The 17,512-nt window shown below is 38.4% G+C and overlaps 1 protein-coding gene and 1 long non-coding RNA gene across 7 annotated transcripts in view; one reads left to right on the top strand and one right to left on the bottom strand.

Moving 5' to 3' along the window:
- Positions 1–17,512, bottom strand: part of WARS2 (tryptophanyl tRNA synthetase 2, mitochondrial) — a 90,860-nt gene that overhangs the window by 3,738 nt on the left and 69,610 nt on the right. For all 5 annotated transcript variants that reach the window (XM_069090222.1, XM_069090226.1, XM_069090221.1 and 2 more), the window contains 2 exons: positions 17,224–17,309; positions 47–165 (listed from right to left, as the gene is read on the bottom strand). In XM_069090222.1, the coding sequence (XP_068946323.1) occupies positions 47–165; positions 17,224–17,309 (205 nt within the window). The remainder of the gene's footprint in view (positions 1–46; positions 166–17,223; positions 17,310–17,512) is intronic.
- The window catches only part of LOC138162790 (uncharacterized), a 75,126-nt gene that overhangs the window by 44,814 nt on the left and 12,800 nt on the right, over positions 1–17,512 (top strand). The window lies entirely within an intron of this gene.

Below are 17,512 nucleotides of genomic sequence, written 5' to 3'. Positions count from 1 at the left end.
TCTTCAAAATCAACCACAATCTAATAATCACAGACTTACTACTTACTTAAAAGGGATTCGGGTACCGGAAAGAACTGCCCATACTTCTTGTTAAAATGTTGTGCTAGATCTCGAACCAGTTCCATATGTGTGACTTGATCTTCCCCAACAGGGACGTGTGTGGACCTTTTAATAAAAGACAGATAGAAAGTCTCAGAGGAGCTCTTTGGTCATGTTGAAATGATACCCAGGCTGCTGCTTTTCCTAGACTTATTTCACTATTAGTATTCCACAAATGTCTGTCAACAAGAGAAGAAGAGAGAAGACCCAAGTCTAGCTCTGCATGTTATACAGATGCCAAGGAGATTGTTGTCTAATCAAGTTTTGTGAGTTTTTTCTTTTTTAGCTTTTTTGTTTTGTTTTGTTTTTCTAGATCAATAAAGTACAGTTACAAACACCAAGCAACAGTCTGTTCCTGGGGAGAGGAAAGGTACATGAAATAGACTATGCTTTATATTAAGTTGGCACAATGCAATTTAAATCCATACCTTCCATACTCTTATCATCCCCATTCTGAATATCTGAGCCCCTGCCTTCATTTTTGTCTCTAAATATTCACAGAATCCTGAAAGGCTCAGAGAAAATTAGAGACCACCAGAATTCTTGGAGGATGACTATGCAGAGGGGAGCTTTCAGGATAGATAACTAGTGTCATTTGAAAAACAGATGCAGCTTTTTCTGCCAGAGTGCTCCTCATTTTCTTGGTGAATTATAGATAACAGATAACATAAGTCCATTTGGATATATTTGGTAAGAGTAGGAGGATAAAGAGGAGGTGGTAAGTTTAACTTCCAAGTAGAACAGTAAAGATCAGAGATAATCTAGAGACTGCAGACCCAACCTCAGCAAGTCATATCATCAATTTATGCCACCAGTCACAAGGAGTGTCAATTTGTCACAATTCAAAGCACAGACAGTAGAGCTAATGTGTGTGTGCCAACGCAATATTGTTATTGCATCTTTCAGAACATGAGGAAAAGATCAAAGAATGGGTTTTGCTAGCACTAAGTAAAAAGGACTACCTGGAGATTAACAACAAGTTTTAATTGTTTCATAAAATGCCTTAAAACTGAAGGGTGTATTACAAACCATAATGCCTTTTAAAAACTCCTATTTTTTACTATTATGTTCTTTAGTCATATATGGTTTTTCACTTGTTTTCTTGCTTATAGTATATTTTATACTTATTCTTTGTATAACTTCATAAAAAAAAGCCACTGTGGTCTTATATGGGCCTGAAGCACATTTCTAAAAATTAAATTTCTAAATGGTGGCAAATTTTTGTCCCTTGAGAGTGGACTTAATTTTTGGAAAATTAAAATACATTCACAGCCAAGCTGGGCAAATAGATGGGTGATGAGGCTGGATAATCCTATTTGGGTCAAAAATTACATGGGATTATCAAACAATGTACAGTAAATGAAGGGGCTCTGAAGCCCCTTTGAAAAAGTGGTTTCAAACCTATTGTGAGAATTGCTGAATTCCTGGAAGGAGTTCATAACATCTCAAGGTATCTGCTTTGATAGGGACAGGATTCATTTTGAATGTATATATTTTAGAATGTTTGATTTAAAAGGGTGGGCAGAGTGCCTCATTATATAATAGTCATACAGCATGGTGTAGTGAAAAGGGCACTGGACTTGAAGTCAAGAAGACAAGTTCAAATCTTGCTTCAAACCCTTATTAGCTGTATGAACCTGGATAAGTTACCTAACTTTTGTGGGCCTTAGTTTTCCTTATGTAGAAAATATGGTGGTTAGACTCAACAGCCTCCCAGGTTACTTCCAGTTCATTTGATCCTGCGGTCCTATGCATAGGTACATTCAATTCATAGTTCTTTGTGCTGAGAGAAGACAGAGAGATTACAAAAAGTAACACACTCTTCCCAATAATTTCTACTCGGTATTAGAATGCTATTAGAAAAACTCACTCAATCAGAGCGGCCCTCACCACTCTAGTGCCACCTTCACCCTATTGTTTCTCTTTCCTCCTTTCCCTCTGTAGTAAGGCATGAAGACTGCACAAAATTGTTTTATCACAGAGTGTAGACATCTCAGGATTCAAGTTATAAAGATGGGTTATTAACAGCTCAATCTTACTAATTACTTCGGTGTAGCACTAATTCATGTGACTCAGGCTTTTATAGTTACTCTTCCCAGTTAAGCCTTCTAACTAAGAAAGACTTTTTCTCCCCCTGGATTGGGCTCCATCTCTTGGTTCAAAACCAAATTCCTGATTATGGATACTGCCCAAAGAATTTTCCCCCAAACAGAATCTCTATTTCCTGATAAACAAGAGAAGGCAAAGATCCAAAACGGTTTTTTTTTTTTTCTGAATCCTGTCTCGACAATTTTTCTAGAAGTTTTTCCCCCCATAATTTCTTTCCCTTTAACGTGAGCAGGTCATATTCATTCCTCCATAACATCAGTTTGTTAGTACTATAAATACACTCAATCATGGTAGAGGAGGAAACCCTGATGTAGGCTAGTGGAAGGGATAAATCACCTATAAGGCTAAAAATTTCTGTTGAAATTCAGAAAGTAGATAATTTGAAAGCGAATATAGCATATTATGGAAATATGAAAGACAGTAATCTTACTAGAGCATGAGAATTAAGCACAGTGGTGAATATGTAGTGCATAGAATCACAGAATTTGGGGGTGGGAAGATTTCCGCCAGTTATCTGCTTCCCTTCTTATTTTTGCTGAACATCCTGTTTCTTTAGCACACACTTTATCCATCTAGAGCTATATTCTAAATTTGGGGCTTATCTCACGTAGCCTCAGGGATAGCTATGGGGTCTCCTTATGCTAGGACCTCTAGCCCACTTTGCTTGTTACTTATATTTTGTGCATTCGTGTATAGAGATTCGAGGCCATGTGTTCTATTACTGCTCTTCTCTTGGATTTTGTCTTCTGGGTGCCTCAATTGCCATTCTTTTTCCTACATCGTAATTACCCTCTTCTTGGTATATCTAGCTTGGTGGACAGATATTGACTATTTTTTCTCTTTCCTCTTCCTTTGCAGTTTAAAGATATTTTGATTAGATTTATAAGACTCCAGACAAATGCCTTCTAATCAGTCCTTATTAGGCTGAGAGAAAGCCTGAAGGATCTATGAAGAGATATCTTGAAGGATCTGACTGTTGTTCTGATGAGAAACCACATCCATTTGTTGGACGTTCCTTCCAACAATGTAGGTTACAACACATCCATGTCGGCCTACTTACTACAACATGCCTCCATGTTCTCCATAAGTTAACCCAAGGTTGTTCACTCAAAGTGGTAGAAGCTTTCTTTACTGTCTCTCTACAGTGTGGCCATCTATTTGTTATCTCCCACCCTCATTAGCTCCTTGTGACATCTTCACCTTTTATTCTTTTTCAAAGTTTCTTAATAACTCTATGTTGTAACCTGTTACAGTCACCACATACTTCTCCATTACCCTCTGTGAGGCACACATTTTCACTTCTTCAGAGAATGTTGTATTCCATATCTCACAGTCATAAAGTAATACTGGTTGTAATAATTCACAAAAATTTTGTGAATACTGTTATTCACAAAATGGGTCTTTGTGTCTGGAGTCATAAAGGAACTCTGCAATTTCCTGAAGGCAATGAAACCTATTCCCTGCCTTCTGTTTAATTTTAGGCCCAATGTGTTGTACATTTGTACCATTTGTCTCCCACATACAGATGGGCAAGCTCTTTAAGCTGTCCGTACGACTGTGTCTCATAAGTTCAGCAATAGCCATTCTTCATCCATTTGGTATTTCCTATGAGCACAGTCAGTCCAAATTCTTTTGAATGGGTATGAATCTGCTCTAGAAAGCTTTGCAGTGTTCTTCGGCTAAATGCAACTCAACTGTCACAATGTCCTTCACAAACAGGAGCATCTGGAGGATTGTATGGGGACTTATTCTTTGGCTTGATATCTATGCTGGATTTCCTCCAGACAGGGGCAAACACCTTTAGTGAACATGTTTCCCTGTTTTATGCCTTGCCTGATGTTTAGCAACAGAAGGTAGTTGAACAAAGTTCTCTATGTTGTTATATCATTCAAGGAACACTGAATGATTCTGATACACACACACACACATATATCAAAGACACCTTATTGGAAGAAAAAGTGTAAGGATAATTCCCCACCCTCCCCAAATTAAAAAACAATAAGCACTCTGTGACCTTATTATAATTCTCTACATCTTTCAGTGAACTGTAAAAGGGAAAGATGAGTTCTGTAGCAGAATACAGGTTATGAAAGTCTGTTCCCACTGAGGATGCCATTGATCCACGTGGAAATGAGTCTCATGAAAATTTTGTATAGATGAGATAGTAGGCTTTCCGTTTGGTAGCTATTATGCGCTCTCAGTAGCCCTTTTCCACTACTGATAAAGTCTAAGCTCTCTTCCCCCTCCCACCCCCATTCCTTTGATATCTTCTTCAAATACCTTGTGAGAAGATCCCTCACTGTCCTCACAATTGTGTCACTTTCTGCATAAATCTCCTCTATGCTGGCTGCTTTTCAACATCTTTGTTCTTTTTAGTACTGTTTCTATGTCACCTATAATCCCATCTGGGACTGTCATACTAGAATCTGAGTATCTCCATTGTCCCTGATGGCAGAAAAAAGAATAGTTTGTGGTCAAAATCTTTGCAGCTATTTTCCATTTCCTTGTGTTTTCTTCCATTTTTATTCTTCAATACCTAGATGGTGAATTGGCTTAGTTTAATCTCTAGTGCTTCTGTACCAGATGTCCTCTATGCCCAGAATGCACTCCTTCCTTCCTTCCTCACAGAATCAGCCTTTTCTTTCAGGGTACATTCCATCAATTGCTAGTGTCCTCCCTTTCAAACGACCTTGAATTCAACTAATTTGTATTTATTCTCTTTATACCTTTCCTATACATACTTAGATATACTGTTGTTATCTCCATCATTAGAATGTAAACTTCTTGTCAGTAGGGATTTTCATCTACTGTGTTTGTATCTCTGATAGTACAGGACCTGGCACACATCATGTACTTAGAAAATACTTGATTAAGTGATGAATTGATCTTTTCAAGGTTTCTTTAAATTGGTTTTGCCCTCTACTGCTTATCTCTGATTTATGAGATAGTACCAATTATATAATTCATTACCTTTTTTTCATAAGATCTTACAAATGAGCTTATATTCTAAACTAATGTTGCCTTTGTTCAATAATTCTATACATTTTGTTTGTATATAGTTATTCAGAAGTTGTCTCCCCCATTAAAATGTAGGTAGGGGCAATGCTTTTTCTTTCTTTATATCCCCAGGGCCTAGCACATATATGTCTAAGGAGTGGACATACTATAGGAAATGAATCATATAAATCTTGATATTCTTGCTATAAACTAAGCCAGAAGAGAGACGTTTCAGCAAAGTGGAAGGATAACTCACAGGTATTCCCTGGTGGAGGGATAAAAGAAAAGGAATTGCTAGAGTTTTCTCATACATCCAAAGTCAAGAGGAAACATTATTTCATTGGACTTCTGGTTATCCCATATTGCTGTATTGTTAAATACTGGGGAAAAAAATATCCTTAAAAATCCTCCAACAAAGTATAAATGCTTATGAATTGACCAAATTTTGACTATTATATCTCTTTATTTGGCAAATAAATCTAGTGTTTAATGACTAAGATACTTTGATGGCTCTTTTAATCTTGTGGTGGCAGCTGACTTACATTGGTTAATCTGCATAATATTATATCTTGCAATACTGTCATTTCTGTTATCCATTGCCCATTTTTCATTAACAACTGCTGGTTTAAATAATTCAGGATTGAGCTGTTATAATTATGTCATAGTTACTGTTTCATCTCTGCTTCCTTCTCCTCTTCCTCTTTCTTTTCCTCCTTTTCTTTCTTATCCTTCTCCTACCAATTCTGATCTTTGTTCTGACAGATGGTAGTTTGACTGTACAAAGGCTGCTGATTCTAGGATGTCTTTCACATCAATAACTATTCTTGTCTGGAAAAATATAAACAATTGCATTTTTTGGGATGATTTGCTGCTTTCCATATCCATCATCTACCAGTTATTTTTCTGAAGAAAGTGTTCATGTTGTAAAGTCATCAGGATTTTGGGTAGCTTACAAGTATCTGGCTTGTTTCATTTCTTCTTCCTAAATTGTGCTTTCTGATATATCCCTCATTATCCTTACTTATTCTGACCTTTGCTCTGAAGTTACTGAATATTAAAGTTTATATTGATCTAATTTGAGGGGATCTTATTAAAAGTTTCAGAGAATTTCTCTACTGGTATATATGGTATAAGTATTTACAAGTTGGTCTTCTTGCAAATATTTATCATGAGTACTACAACATGAGATAACAAAATGCCCCATGAAATGTTTCTTGTTACCTTTGGGTATATGAGAAAACCAACTATGGAAATTTTTTTTTAAATGTTTTTCTTCTTTGGAGGTGGGAAGACAAGGCAATTGGGGTTAAGTGACTTGCCCAAGGTCACACAGCTAGTCAGTGTGTCAAATGCCTGAGGCCATATTTGAACTCAGGTCCTCCTGATTCCAGCGCCTTTATGCACTGCCTAGCTGCCCCACCTTTTATTTTTTTTTAAGTCCCTCCAAGGAATATCTGTGAGGGAATATCTCCTTCCATTTGGTGGCACCTTCTTTCTTCCTTCTGATTTTAGCATGTCCACACTGATTTGATTCATTTTCCTCCAAGAGTATGTTTACATATTGATCCCTAGACAAGGATGTCACTTTTGGAATATTAGCAGTCAATTTAAAGTTTATATCTAATTTAAATAAAGTATACACAAAATATAAGAGATACAATTAAAAGGGCTATGTTTATTGTTGTGTCCTAGGCAGTTCTGAGCTGAAATAGGGATGTTGCTTAATAAGTGTTAAGTAATAAAAATATTCCTTATTATTTTATTTCCTCATGTCTAGTGCCCTGTTTATGATCTAAAATGCTCTTCTAGCACACAGAAATTTTGTTTTGGAATCATTTCTATTTTTGGACCAAACTTGATTTCTCCTCTTGGTAATCATAGTAAAGTTGACATCTAGAGGTCAGCATGAACTTCCTCAATTCCAAATTAGTCTGCAGGGCAGGCTAAAAAGCAATTGCAGTAGCCCATAGGAAATCACAATGGCCTGAAACTAACACAGAAAAAACAATGACCATAATCAATACACTTTAAACACATCACAATGAATATTTCCACATGTCAAAATGGTTCCAGATTCACAACGCAACCAAACTAAACAGAAAACACATTTAAATTTTATGACAGCTCTTTGGGTATCCTTGCCTGGTATCAGTTTCTTGCCTCTTTTCTTACAATTTTTTTTAGCTTTTGTTTTTCAAAGTAAAATGTCTTTCACCTGGTCCTACTACACATCATGGCCATTTCACCTTATTTTCATCTTTTACCCCTTGACCTTTCTTCCTCTGCTCCTGCTCTTCTTTTTACCTCTTACAATAGATGCTGGCCCTCATTTTTCGCCCACTCCTTTTACACTTCACATTATTTCAGTCTGTGTTTAATTTCACAGTTGTGCAGTTCACCATTGGTGTTTTTCAACCTTTCTCCTCCAGCTCTTCCTTTTACCTCAGATGTTTTGGTTTCCCTCATTATTCATGTGTGTTACTGCATCCTAGGGGTGCCAACCAGGACATCTGTCCTTTTTTTCTTTCACTCATCCTGATTAGGTTTTGAAATTTTTACCATAACATAAATGTTTCCTTATCTGGATGTGTGACTCTGGGTCAGACTTTAGAATTCAGAGAAGGTACTGGCCTGCATTGGAAGAGGAAATTTCCTCCCCTGGGAGTTCCTCATGCCAATGAAACCATAGATTCAGAACTTATTCCTCTCTCTCCTTATTTCCCACCTGACTGCACTACTTTGGGCCAAGAAACTCATCACTGGGAATACCTCATCACTCTGCAATCTTGGCACTCAAACCTCATCACTACCCTCCAACCCTCTGACTGGAGACTGGGCTGTGAACTCCAAAAACCTCCACTGAAATAGGAGACTCAGAACAGACATCTTGTTTCCCACCTGGCTCACTTTGGTACTTCTACCATGTCCCTTTGTCTGGTACTTCCTGTAAAGCCAAGCACTAGCAGCTTTTCCAGAGGATGGCTGATGTGAACAGCTTTTCAAGGTTCTGATTACACAGTATAGTGAACACTCTATTTATTCAATAACAAATCGGAACAAAACATTCACAGTAAATCATGGTACAGCATTCACAATGTTACAATTTATCACAGAAAATCAAAATGTAGCATTCACAACAACTTATCACAGAAAATGGCCACATAGTTTTCACCATAGTGGCCACACAGTTTTGAACAAAGAACAATCATTTAGTAACTCAATCATTCAATTATCCTTAAGGAGGTTTGCCTCCTTAAGGGACACAAAGTACAATAGTCAAAGTTCTCCACTCATGGGGCATACTAAGTTAACTCAGTCACTTATTCACTATTCAATCATCAGAAAATACACAGACCCTCCACCCCTCGGTCACTAGTAAATTACAATTTCTCAGCCAGCACACAGTATCCAAGTAAAGTCTTCTTTCAGCTTGACTTGGGGTGGTCTCTCAGATTCCCTGAATCCCCTTCCATGGTCCCAGGTCCTACCTGGATTCACCAGACTGTCACCTGGGTTCAAAGACAGCTCCCAGGTCCTTGTCCAGCTCTCCATGCAGGTCCTGCTCCACAATGAAGTTCACAGTGTCTAGTCCACCTCAAATCCTTCACAGTCTCTGCTCCCTGGAAGAAAAGGCTTAACAAAGCCACAAACAGTTTCATACCAAGTACTAGCATCACAGTCATGCTTCCTCAGTCTTCGGCAGCTCCGGTTGGCCCTCAGAAATCCTCAGCAGCTCCTCAGCAACTCTGACTGGCCCTTGGAAATCCTAAGCAGCTCCAGCTGGCCCTTGGACTCAGCAAAAGTTTCAGCTGGTTCTCAGAATCAAAATCACTCCATCCATGTTTTCAAAATCAAAATCATTCTCTTCAGCCTGGGGGGGGGGGGGGGGAGTTGCGCTTTCTTCTTCAGCCTTCCTGCCCTGGCGGCAGCAGCTTCTGCCTCCACGGAACTTGCTCCAAGATCTGACTCTCCCTCTCTGGGGCTTTTCCTTATATATAGTATTGGCCCTCCCTGTTCATCCCCTTCCTGTTACATCAGCAACAGGAGACAGGAGTTCATACCTTCTGTTTCTTTAACAGAGGCTTAATTTGAACTAGGTGCTGAGTACCTCTCAGCTTAGCAATACAAAAGGGACTTCAAATTACATTACTATTATGCTTCCCCCTTTCCACCTTCTTTTTGTGTGTTGTTTTTCCCCATCAGATTGTAAGGTCCCTGATGGCAGGGACTTTCTCTTCATATTTCTATACGTAACACTTAGGTCTCTGGGAGGCACAATGGATACAGTGCCAAGCCTGGAGTCAGATTCCTCTTCCTGAGTTGAAATCCAGTCTGACATGTACTAGTTGTGTGACCCTGGGCAAGTCACTTAACCCTCATTCTTCAATTACTTCTACTTCAAACTTCCTCCTAGTCTTCTTTCGCTATGCAAACATTTTCTCCTAAAAAAGTTGGTACTACCTTTCCCAAATCTGAGAGTAATAGTATTATAAGAGCATGAACTGATGGAGCTAATCGAGGCTCTTCCAATCTGGCCTCATTTAACCTACTCAAGCAAAGCTCCAAAGCTTGCTAAAAATCTGTCTCTTTACTGTTTTTTATTTTGGCTATTTATTTCTGACTTAAACTCTCTGTTCTTTCCCGCCTGTCCCCCCACATATTATATTCCTCCTTCTCTAACCAATGTCATCCATTTTTCAATGCCAATGTTGAATCTTTCCCACTTCACAAATTCTTCCAGAACTACTCCAGCCCACAAACCTCTGTTTTCCCTAAATTCTTGTAGCATCTAGAGAACTGTCAGAATTTGCTATTTTATAATCTTGACCATTTATTTTTATATCACCTTAATTTTTAAATATAACTCTCCTCTTGTAAAGAAGAAAAAGGAAAGAGAAAGAAAAATTGTTCAGAAAAACCACTTAACCCATCAAATGGGCCTAGAGTATTTATGATATTTCACAACACTGGTACCCCACTTCTGCAAATAAGGGAGAGAGATAGGGTCACTCAACTCTTCTCTGGAAACCAAGCTTGGTCACTATCATTACAGAGTACTCAGTTTCACTTTCTCATGGGTTTTTTACCCTGTACATTGTTGTAATCATTGGGTACTGTTGCCATGATTCTGCATACTTTATACTTGAGATCTTAAGAGGTCTTCCTAAACCTCTATAATTTTTTTATATTCCTTACTTCTTAGAATATATCAATATTCCATTACACTCTTGTATAATGGTTTGATTAGCCATTTCTGAGTCAGTAGATGTCTGTTCTGTTTTTAGTATTTTGGTACCACACAAAGAGCTACTATGAATATTTTGGTGTATATGAGACCTTTCTTTCTGTCTTTGACTTTCTAGGGACATATGCTTAGCCTCTATCTCCTCAGCATGCTTCCCATCCTCTCCTATTTTGCCCCAGTCTCAGAGGATAAAATGACCCTTTCCTTGCCAACTCCTCTACTTGTACCTTTGATCCTACCCCCTGCCATCTTCTCCTGATGCTATTTTTACAGGATAGTGCCACACTCTTATGTTTATCCTGGCCTTGCTTTCCTCTTTTGTACATTGGTTTATAAAATCAAAGTTGGTTGGTGAGTTCTTCGTGCATCTGTCTAATAATAATCGCTAGCATTTATGTAATGCTTTAAGGATTGCAAAGTGCTTTATCCTCATAACAACCCAAGGAGGTAGGCACAATTATTATTATTATCCCTATTTTACAGATGAGGAGACCAAAGAAGCCAGAAGATAGGTGACTTGCCTAGGTCATACAGCTGCTAATATCAGTAGCTCACACTAAGTGTCCAGACTAAGTCTGGTACCAATACAGGAGTGGAGGAGGGGGATGCCAGGCTCCCTGAGGAGGGGAAAATGGGCCCAGGTCAGAGATGGAGCAGATCCAAACTTCTGTGCTGATCAACAGTGGGGTTGAGGCCATGAAAGGTTCCTGCACTTCTAACCTGGGTGAAATAATGAAACCTAATCTCTTGGAAAAATAAAATAAGCATAATTCTGAGAAAGGATACAATATACCAGACTAAGAGCGGGATCTGTAACACACAAAAAGGTTAAGAACCCCTGTTGTAGTTGCTAATATTCACAATCTAGGCATCATTCTCAACTCTGCTCTCTCTGCTCACCTCCCACATGAAATCAGTTGCCAAGTTTTACCTATCCTCACCATCTATTGTGTCCATTTCCATCTCTCTCCTTATACTCCAGCCACCTAATCTAGGCTCGGACCCACATCATGCCTGAAGTACTGTGGTAGCCTCCTGTGTTACCTGCACGCAACCTGTACCTTCTGCAGTCCACCCTCCACACCGCTGCTAAATTAATATTGCTAAAGCTCAGTTGTGAACATGTCACTTCCCTGCTAGAAGATATGTAGTGACTCTCTATAGCCTCTGGGATAAAACACAAACGCTTTTCATTGTCATTTATAAAGCCCTTTGCAATCTCGATCCAGCTTCCCTAACCAGGTTCATTATACTCTTGCTCAGCATTCTACCTGCTAACCAAACGGGCTCACTTGTTCTTCCCTGTACAAAACATTCTCTCTTGACTCTCTGCTTTTTCCCAGGCTCCCCCTCCTGTGCCGTGTCCTCCTCTTCTTCTCTGCCTCTCAGAACACTTGGACTTCTTGCCTGCCCCTGCCCCAATCAATGTGTATTTATTTGTCCAAATCCTGTATTTACTTATCTTTGACTATGATGCGCCACCCTGGTGTGTCTTCTGGGCAGGGATTGCCTGCTTTTTTCTCCACTTCTCAGCAAGAAGACATAGGTGGTAATGTGTTACAGACTACTGAGAGCTACCATGCATCTATCCCATTGTTCTTTAGATCATTTACAATTTCGATTCTTCTGAGATCTTGGTCATTCGTGGTTCACAGTCTTACAGCATCACTGAGAGAATACTCATGTTAAAGAGATGGACTTAAGGGGCAAGGGGCAGGTAGCAGCTTGAGAGCATTAAAAACGCCATGTAATTTCCTAAATTGGATTTAACTCAATCTTCTCCTAGGAAATTTTAAGTTCACCTCACTATTTACTTCCAGTACCTGCCCAAAATAAATTCATATATAGATGTACTAACCATATGGTCTGCCCATCCAGCTACCCAAAACAAATGGGGCAACAAGCATTTTTCACTTATTCTGTTTTCCTAGTGTGTGGAGGACTAAACCAATCCTCTTTTCCCCAAGATACAGCTCAAGTACCATTTCTTATATGAAGCTTTTCCTGATCTCTTCAATAGCTATTGACTTCCCTCCCTAATCATCTTTTCTTTATTTATTCTATACATATTTATTCTACATACACTTATATAGAAGGTACTTGTTCTCTTCTATAGAATATAAGCTTCTGGAGAATAGAGATGATTTTATTGTTTGTATTTGTATCCTCCTAGCATGGTGCCTGAGCACACAGGAGGCATTTAATAAATGTTTATTGATTAAATGAATGAAAGTGATGGGTTTTGAGTCAGAAGACCTAGGCTCAAATTCCACAATTGTTGCTTACTACCTGTATGGCATTGGGAAAATAACTTATCCCCCCTGGAGTTCAGTTCCCTAATCTGTGGGATGCAGTGACTGGACTACATGACCTCAGAGGTCCCTTCCATCTCTGTACCCACAATCCTCTAAGTTAGTATGGCCCCAAGCTAAGAATGATTTCTGTATTTTTAAATACAACAGAACTTTATTTTAAAATGTAAAAAGAAATAGACAACAAGCTAGATTTGGTCCTCAGATCATAGTTTACCAATCCCTACTATAAAATCTCAATACACACTGATAATACTCAGTGACCTCACTTCAGTGTGAAGACAAGCACAGGAGAAGGTAGGGAGATCTACTTTGGGAAATTAAAAAAAAAAGAAAGATTAAGAAATGGAGTGCAAAGCCTTGTACACTAATCATAAACATCAGACTGCACATGATGATTATTTCAAAAAAGATGTCAAAAGATAACAGACATGGTGAACACCAAAACAATGTCATCAGAACTGAAAATGATTTGTCTGAGACTTACAGCCATGGTGGCCTTTGCTTATGGTGCTTCTTTACAAGTAGGGGGTTGGCTCCTTCCAGTTCTAACACTGATTCCTCAGTCATGAGGTCAGAGAGCAGTCAGAGGAGGAGAGGACCCTTTATGCTGGAAGGAGGAGACAACTCTGGTACAATGGTATAAAAGTACACTTGTATACTGGCAATGACTTTTGAAGACTTTTGAGTTATGTCTTATATCTTAAAATTACATATGTAAGAATCAAGTGTTCTCAGTTCTGCAGACACGAGACATGAATCAGGTCAAGGAAAGCCAGTACAGATGCCTTCCATAACCATATTTCTTCATGCATGCATTATGCATGCATGCGTTTGTGGGAGGGGGGTAGAAGCAAAGAAGAATGGAGGGCAGTTTTGATTTTATTTTGAAAAGGAAAAGGTCTAAATAACAGAATGCATCACATGAACAGGAGATTTTTTTTTAAATTTAAGTTCATTTAAAAAGATGACTGAAAGAGGCTTAAATTTGAGTAGGGGAGTTTATCTTAACTTTGAAATAAGGTGTTTATTTAAATGACAGGAGAAAAATAACAGCTACTCTAAGAGGTATATCTTCAGATTCAAAGTTCAGCTCAAGCTAACCCAACCCAAGGGAGCAGTCCCTGATCCAACAATTCCAGGTTTTAGGAATTCCACTATCTATAAGATCTTATACCAACTCTGCAGAGGGTTCTGTAAAACAATTTATCTACCTTACCTACCTCACCAGGGTCCTGAAGATATTTTATGTATTGTATACCAAAAAAATCATCCTTGGGTACAGACCTGGGATGCAGAGAAGAACCTCTCCTTCCCATTAGAAAAGGGTTCCATACCAAGGTACCTAGCCTGAACCCATGCCTTTCTTAACCCACGGTGAATGCCTTGAATTGACTTGAAAATTCAACAGATCCCTTGACCTAGTGATATTAGTTGTAGTTAGATAGAAAAATGAGATTCTGGAGTAAGAAGATCTTGGTTTAAATCCTCAATCTGTAACTTAATTCCTGAGAAGCCTTGGACAAGAAGCTTAATCTCTCTGAGCCTTAGCCTTCTCATCTATAAAATGAAAAGGCTGAACTAAATGATCTCCAAGGCCCCTTCAAACCCTATAATCCTATACAGTCTCTCCAGTATCTCTCTTTCTAAAAACAGGATTGATATGAGACAAAAAAAAAGAATCTGACTGACTTGTCTAATACTCTAATGACTGGTCAGATTATTGGAAATGAAGAAAGGAAAGCTTACAATAGATAAGAGACATTTGTTACATCGTGCTACTGGGTAAAGAACAGGGATAACGTTTTATCTTCTGTGTGTGTATCTATATACACATTGTTTGCACATAGCTCTTTTCAGGCTGCCTCCCCCATACGAATGTGAGCTTCCTGAGGACAGGGGTTGATTATTACCTTTCATTTTATCCCAGGGTTTAGCACTGTGCCTGAAACATGATGAATGCTTGTTGATAACAAGGGATTACTAAGAAATACCACATGTTTCTCATGACAACATCCCTCTTGTGGGAATCCTGCTTGACTTTGGAGGCTAAAAGATGGAATTGTTATTGGCAAGTGACACTAATACCTGGGGGACAGAAGTGTAACTTTAGGGCCTGGCAAGGATGGATATCTGCATAATAAGACAGTATGGGCTGACCCAACCATGTCTACAATAAATCATAAACAGATGTGGTAACATCTGTTTTTTTTTTTTAAAGAAAGGGGAGGGGCCATATTCAGAACCTCAGTCAAGAAAGACTATGCCAGACTATGAAATTCCAGGTAGCTGATTCTTGTCAGTCTTGCAGAGATCCTTCCCCCTTCCTTACTGTTAATTAATTAATTGCTCTTAGTGCCTGAGCATTTGTGCAAGCTGGTTCCCTTATCCCTGGAATGCTCTCTTTACTCTCATTCCCTTCAAGGCTCAGCTCTCCCCTCCTCTTGCAGATGGTTTTTCCTGATTTCCTGTTACTGATGTTCTTCTGACTCCCACCTCCCCACATCACTATGTATTGATTTTGCATACATAGCTTGTATTTACTTATCTGAATGCATTGCAAGCCCCCAGTAACCTACCTATTCACTCTTGGACTTTGTGTCCCCAGGTGATAAGGGCCTTGCAGTACTTGGCACATAGGCACTGAAGAAACGCTTGTGAGTTGATTGTCCTATAGAGTTTGGTGCTTAATTATATTTATATTTATATATTTATATTTTATTTAACACTCTAACATAAACTGTTCTGGACTGGTTTCTCCTTGTTTCACATATGCCTAACTAAATTCTCTATGGACAGTGCCCCAGAATGAGCCTCATAACCTGGATTCCAGTTTGAGCCCTGCCTCTAACTTGCTGGGTAAAAGATGAAGGTGGTAGGGCAAACGATAAATTTGACCTTGGAGATCCTTTCTGGTTTTTAAATCTTATGAATGTAGTAACCACATCACATGCTTTTTGATACACCCACAGGGCTTGGCATAGTGTCAGGTATATCATAAATGTTCAATAAATACTTCTCTTTCTCACTGCCTTTGGGTCAATGGACTCTCCCATTACCATCCTTGAATCCTTGAGAATTCACTACTTTTATGGTTTCCCATATTTTTATACTGGGATTTCTTCATTTTAGTGGTTCTACAAATAAAGACTGTATCACAGAATATAAAGATAATCATAAAAAATACTTTAAAATATTTTATACTCTAAACAACCAACTTCACTAAGGAGTCCATGCTTTGGCCCCTATTTGATTCCTTTTGCAGACCAAGAAAATATGAATTATTGAGGGTGAGTCAGAGTCCCTGTACTTAAGTGGAAATATAATTCTTAGGTTACAATCAAGATTGAAATGGTTCCTATATGCCTATGGATATATATCTATCATTATGTCTAATCACCTGGACATTTCCAGAACAGAAGCATAGGAACTCTTCACTAATATCGTGTTAGCCTGTAATATGAAACAGCATGGTCAGTCAGGCCCTAATAATACTATCATCTCAAAGCTATTAACTATTCCATAATCAAAGAACTAAAGTTGTCCCCGATTGTCTCTAATGAAGAATCATTTCTAGTGGCCTTTGTGAATGGTCACTCCAAGAGACATAAATTGAAGTATTATTTACTTTTAGTATTTCTACTTATAGAATGGTTAGATTTCATCCCACATTGTTAAGACTAGAATGGACTCCAGATAGAGGTTATTAATAGGACTGCTTTTTATTTTTACATAAATGTTGACCCAGTGCTCTTTAAACAAGTATTAATGCATTCTTTGGAATCCCAACCATGTGACAAGAGTAAGTATTAAGCATTGTGGGGGGTTTTCAGGTGAGAAAGCTGCAGCACAAAAAATGTAGTCATTTGTTTAAAGCCACGTATGTTGTTACATTTTTATTAATAATAGTTATTGAATAATAATTAGTGAGGCAGCTAGGCGGCATAAGGGATAGAGTACTAGACTTGAAGTCAGGAAAACCTGAGTTCAAATCTTACCCTAGATACTTACTAGTTGTGTGATCCTGGGAAAATTACCTAACTATTGTCTGCCTCAGTTTTTTCATCTGTAAAATGGGAATAATAATAGTCCTCACCTCCCAGGGCTGTTGTAAGGATCAAATGAGAAACTATTTATAAAGGGCTTTATTAACTTTAAAGCATTATAGAAATGTGATCTGTTTAATATTAGTACTGGGAATTTGGACTAAGCTCAATTTATTTCATGCTCAGGATTGAGTATTCTCTAATTTAATTTTTACTAATTCAGAATGGATACAAACTAATGTCTATATGAGAAAATAATTCAAGTCTCTAATCCCTTTTAGCAAGCTATCCCATGGAACTGCTGTGTCTGTTCTCATATTTATTAGGGAAAAAAACACCATCAAACACTTCAGTCTAATAGATTGCTGATAGAATAGACAAGATTGCATGGTCAGTCTCTATACTGCTGACTTACTTGTATAACAGAATGTCTGCAGCTTGAAGTACTGGATATGTGAAGAGACCCACTGTACCCTCTTGTTTCCGGCTAGCATTCTTACTCTGTGAGGAAGAACAAAAGGGGAAAAATGTTCAGATATCTGGCTGATTGAACTACGGATATTTTCAAGCCCAGGGAAATATAAGAGGAAAGAGCAGAGGAATAAGAATAAGAAGATTTGGGTTGTAGCCCTAACTCTGTTATATACTCTCTGTGTGACCTTAGGCAGATCACTTAATCTTTCTGAAATGCAACTATTCCATTG

Source organism: Petaurus breviceps, unplaced genomic scaffold, assembly GCF_028583685.1.
Source record: "Petaurus breviceps papuanus isolate PSGF00001 unplaced genomic scaffold, PetGlider_PUasm1.0 186, whole genome shotgun sequence".
In the NCBI taxonomy this organism is placed as follows: domain Eukaryota; kingdom Metazoa; phylum Chordata; class Mammalia; order Diprotodontia; family Petauridae; genus Petaurus; species Petaurus breviceps.
This window is presented reverse-complemented; position numbering and strand designations above follow the sequence as displayed.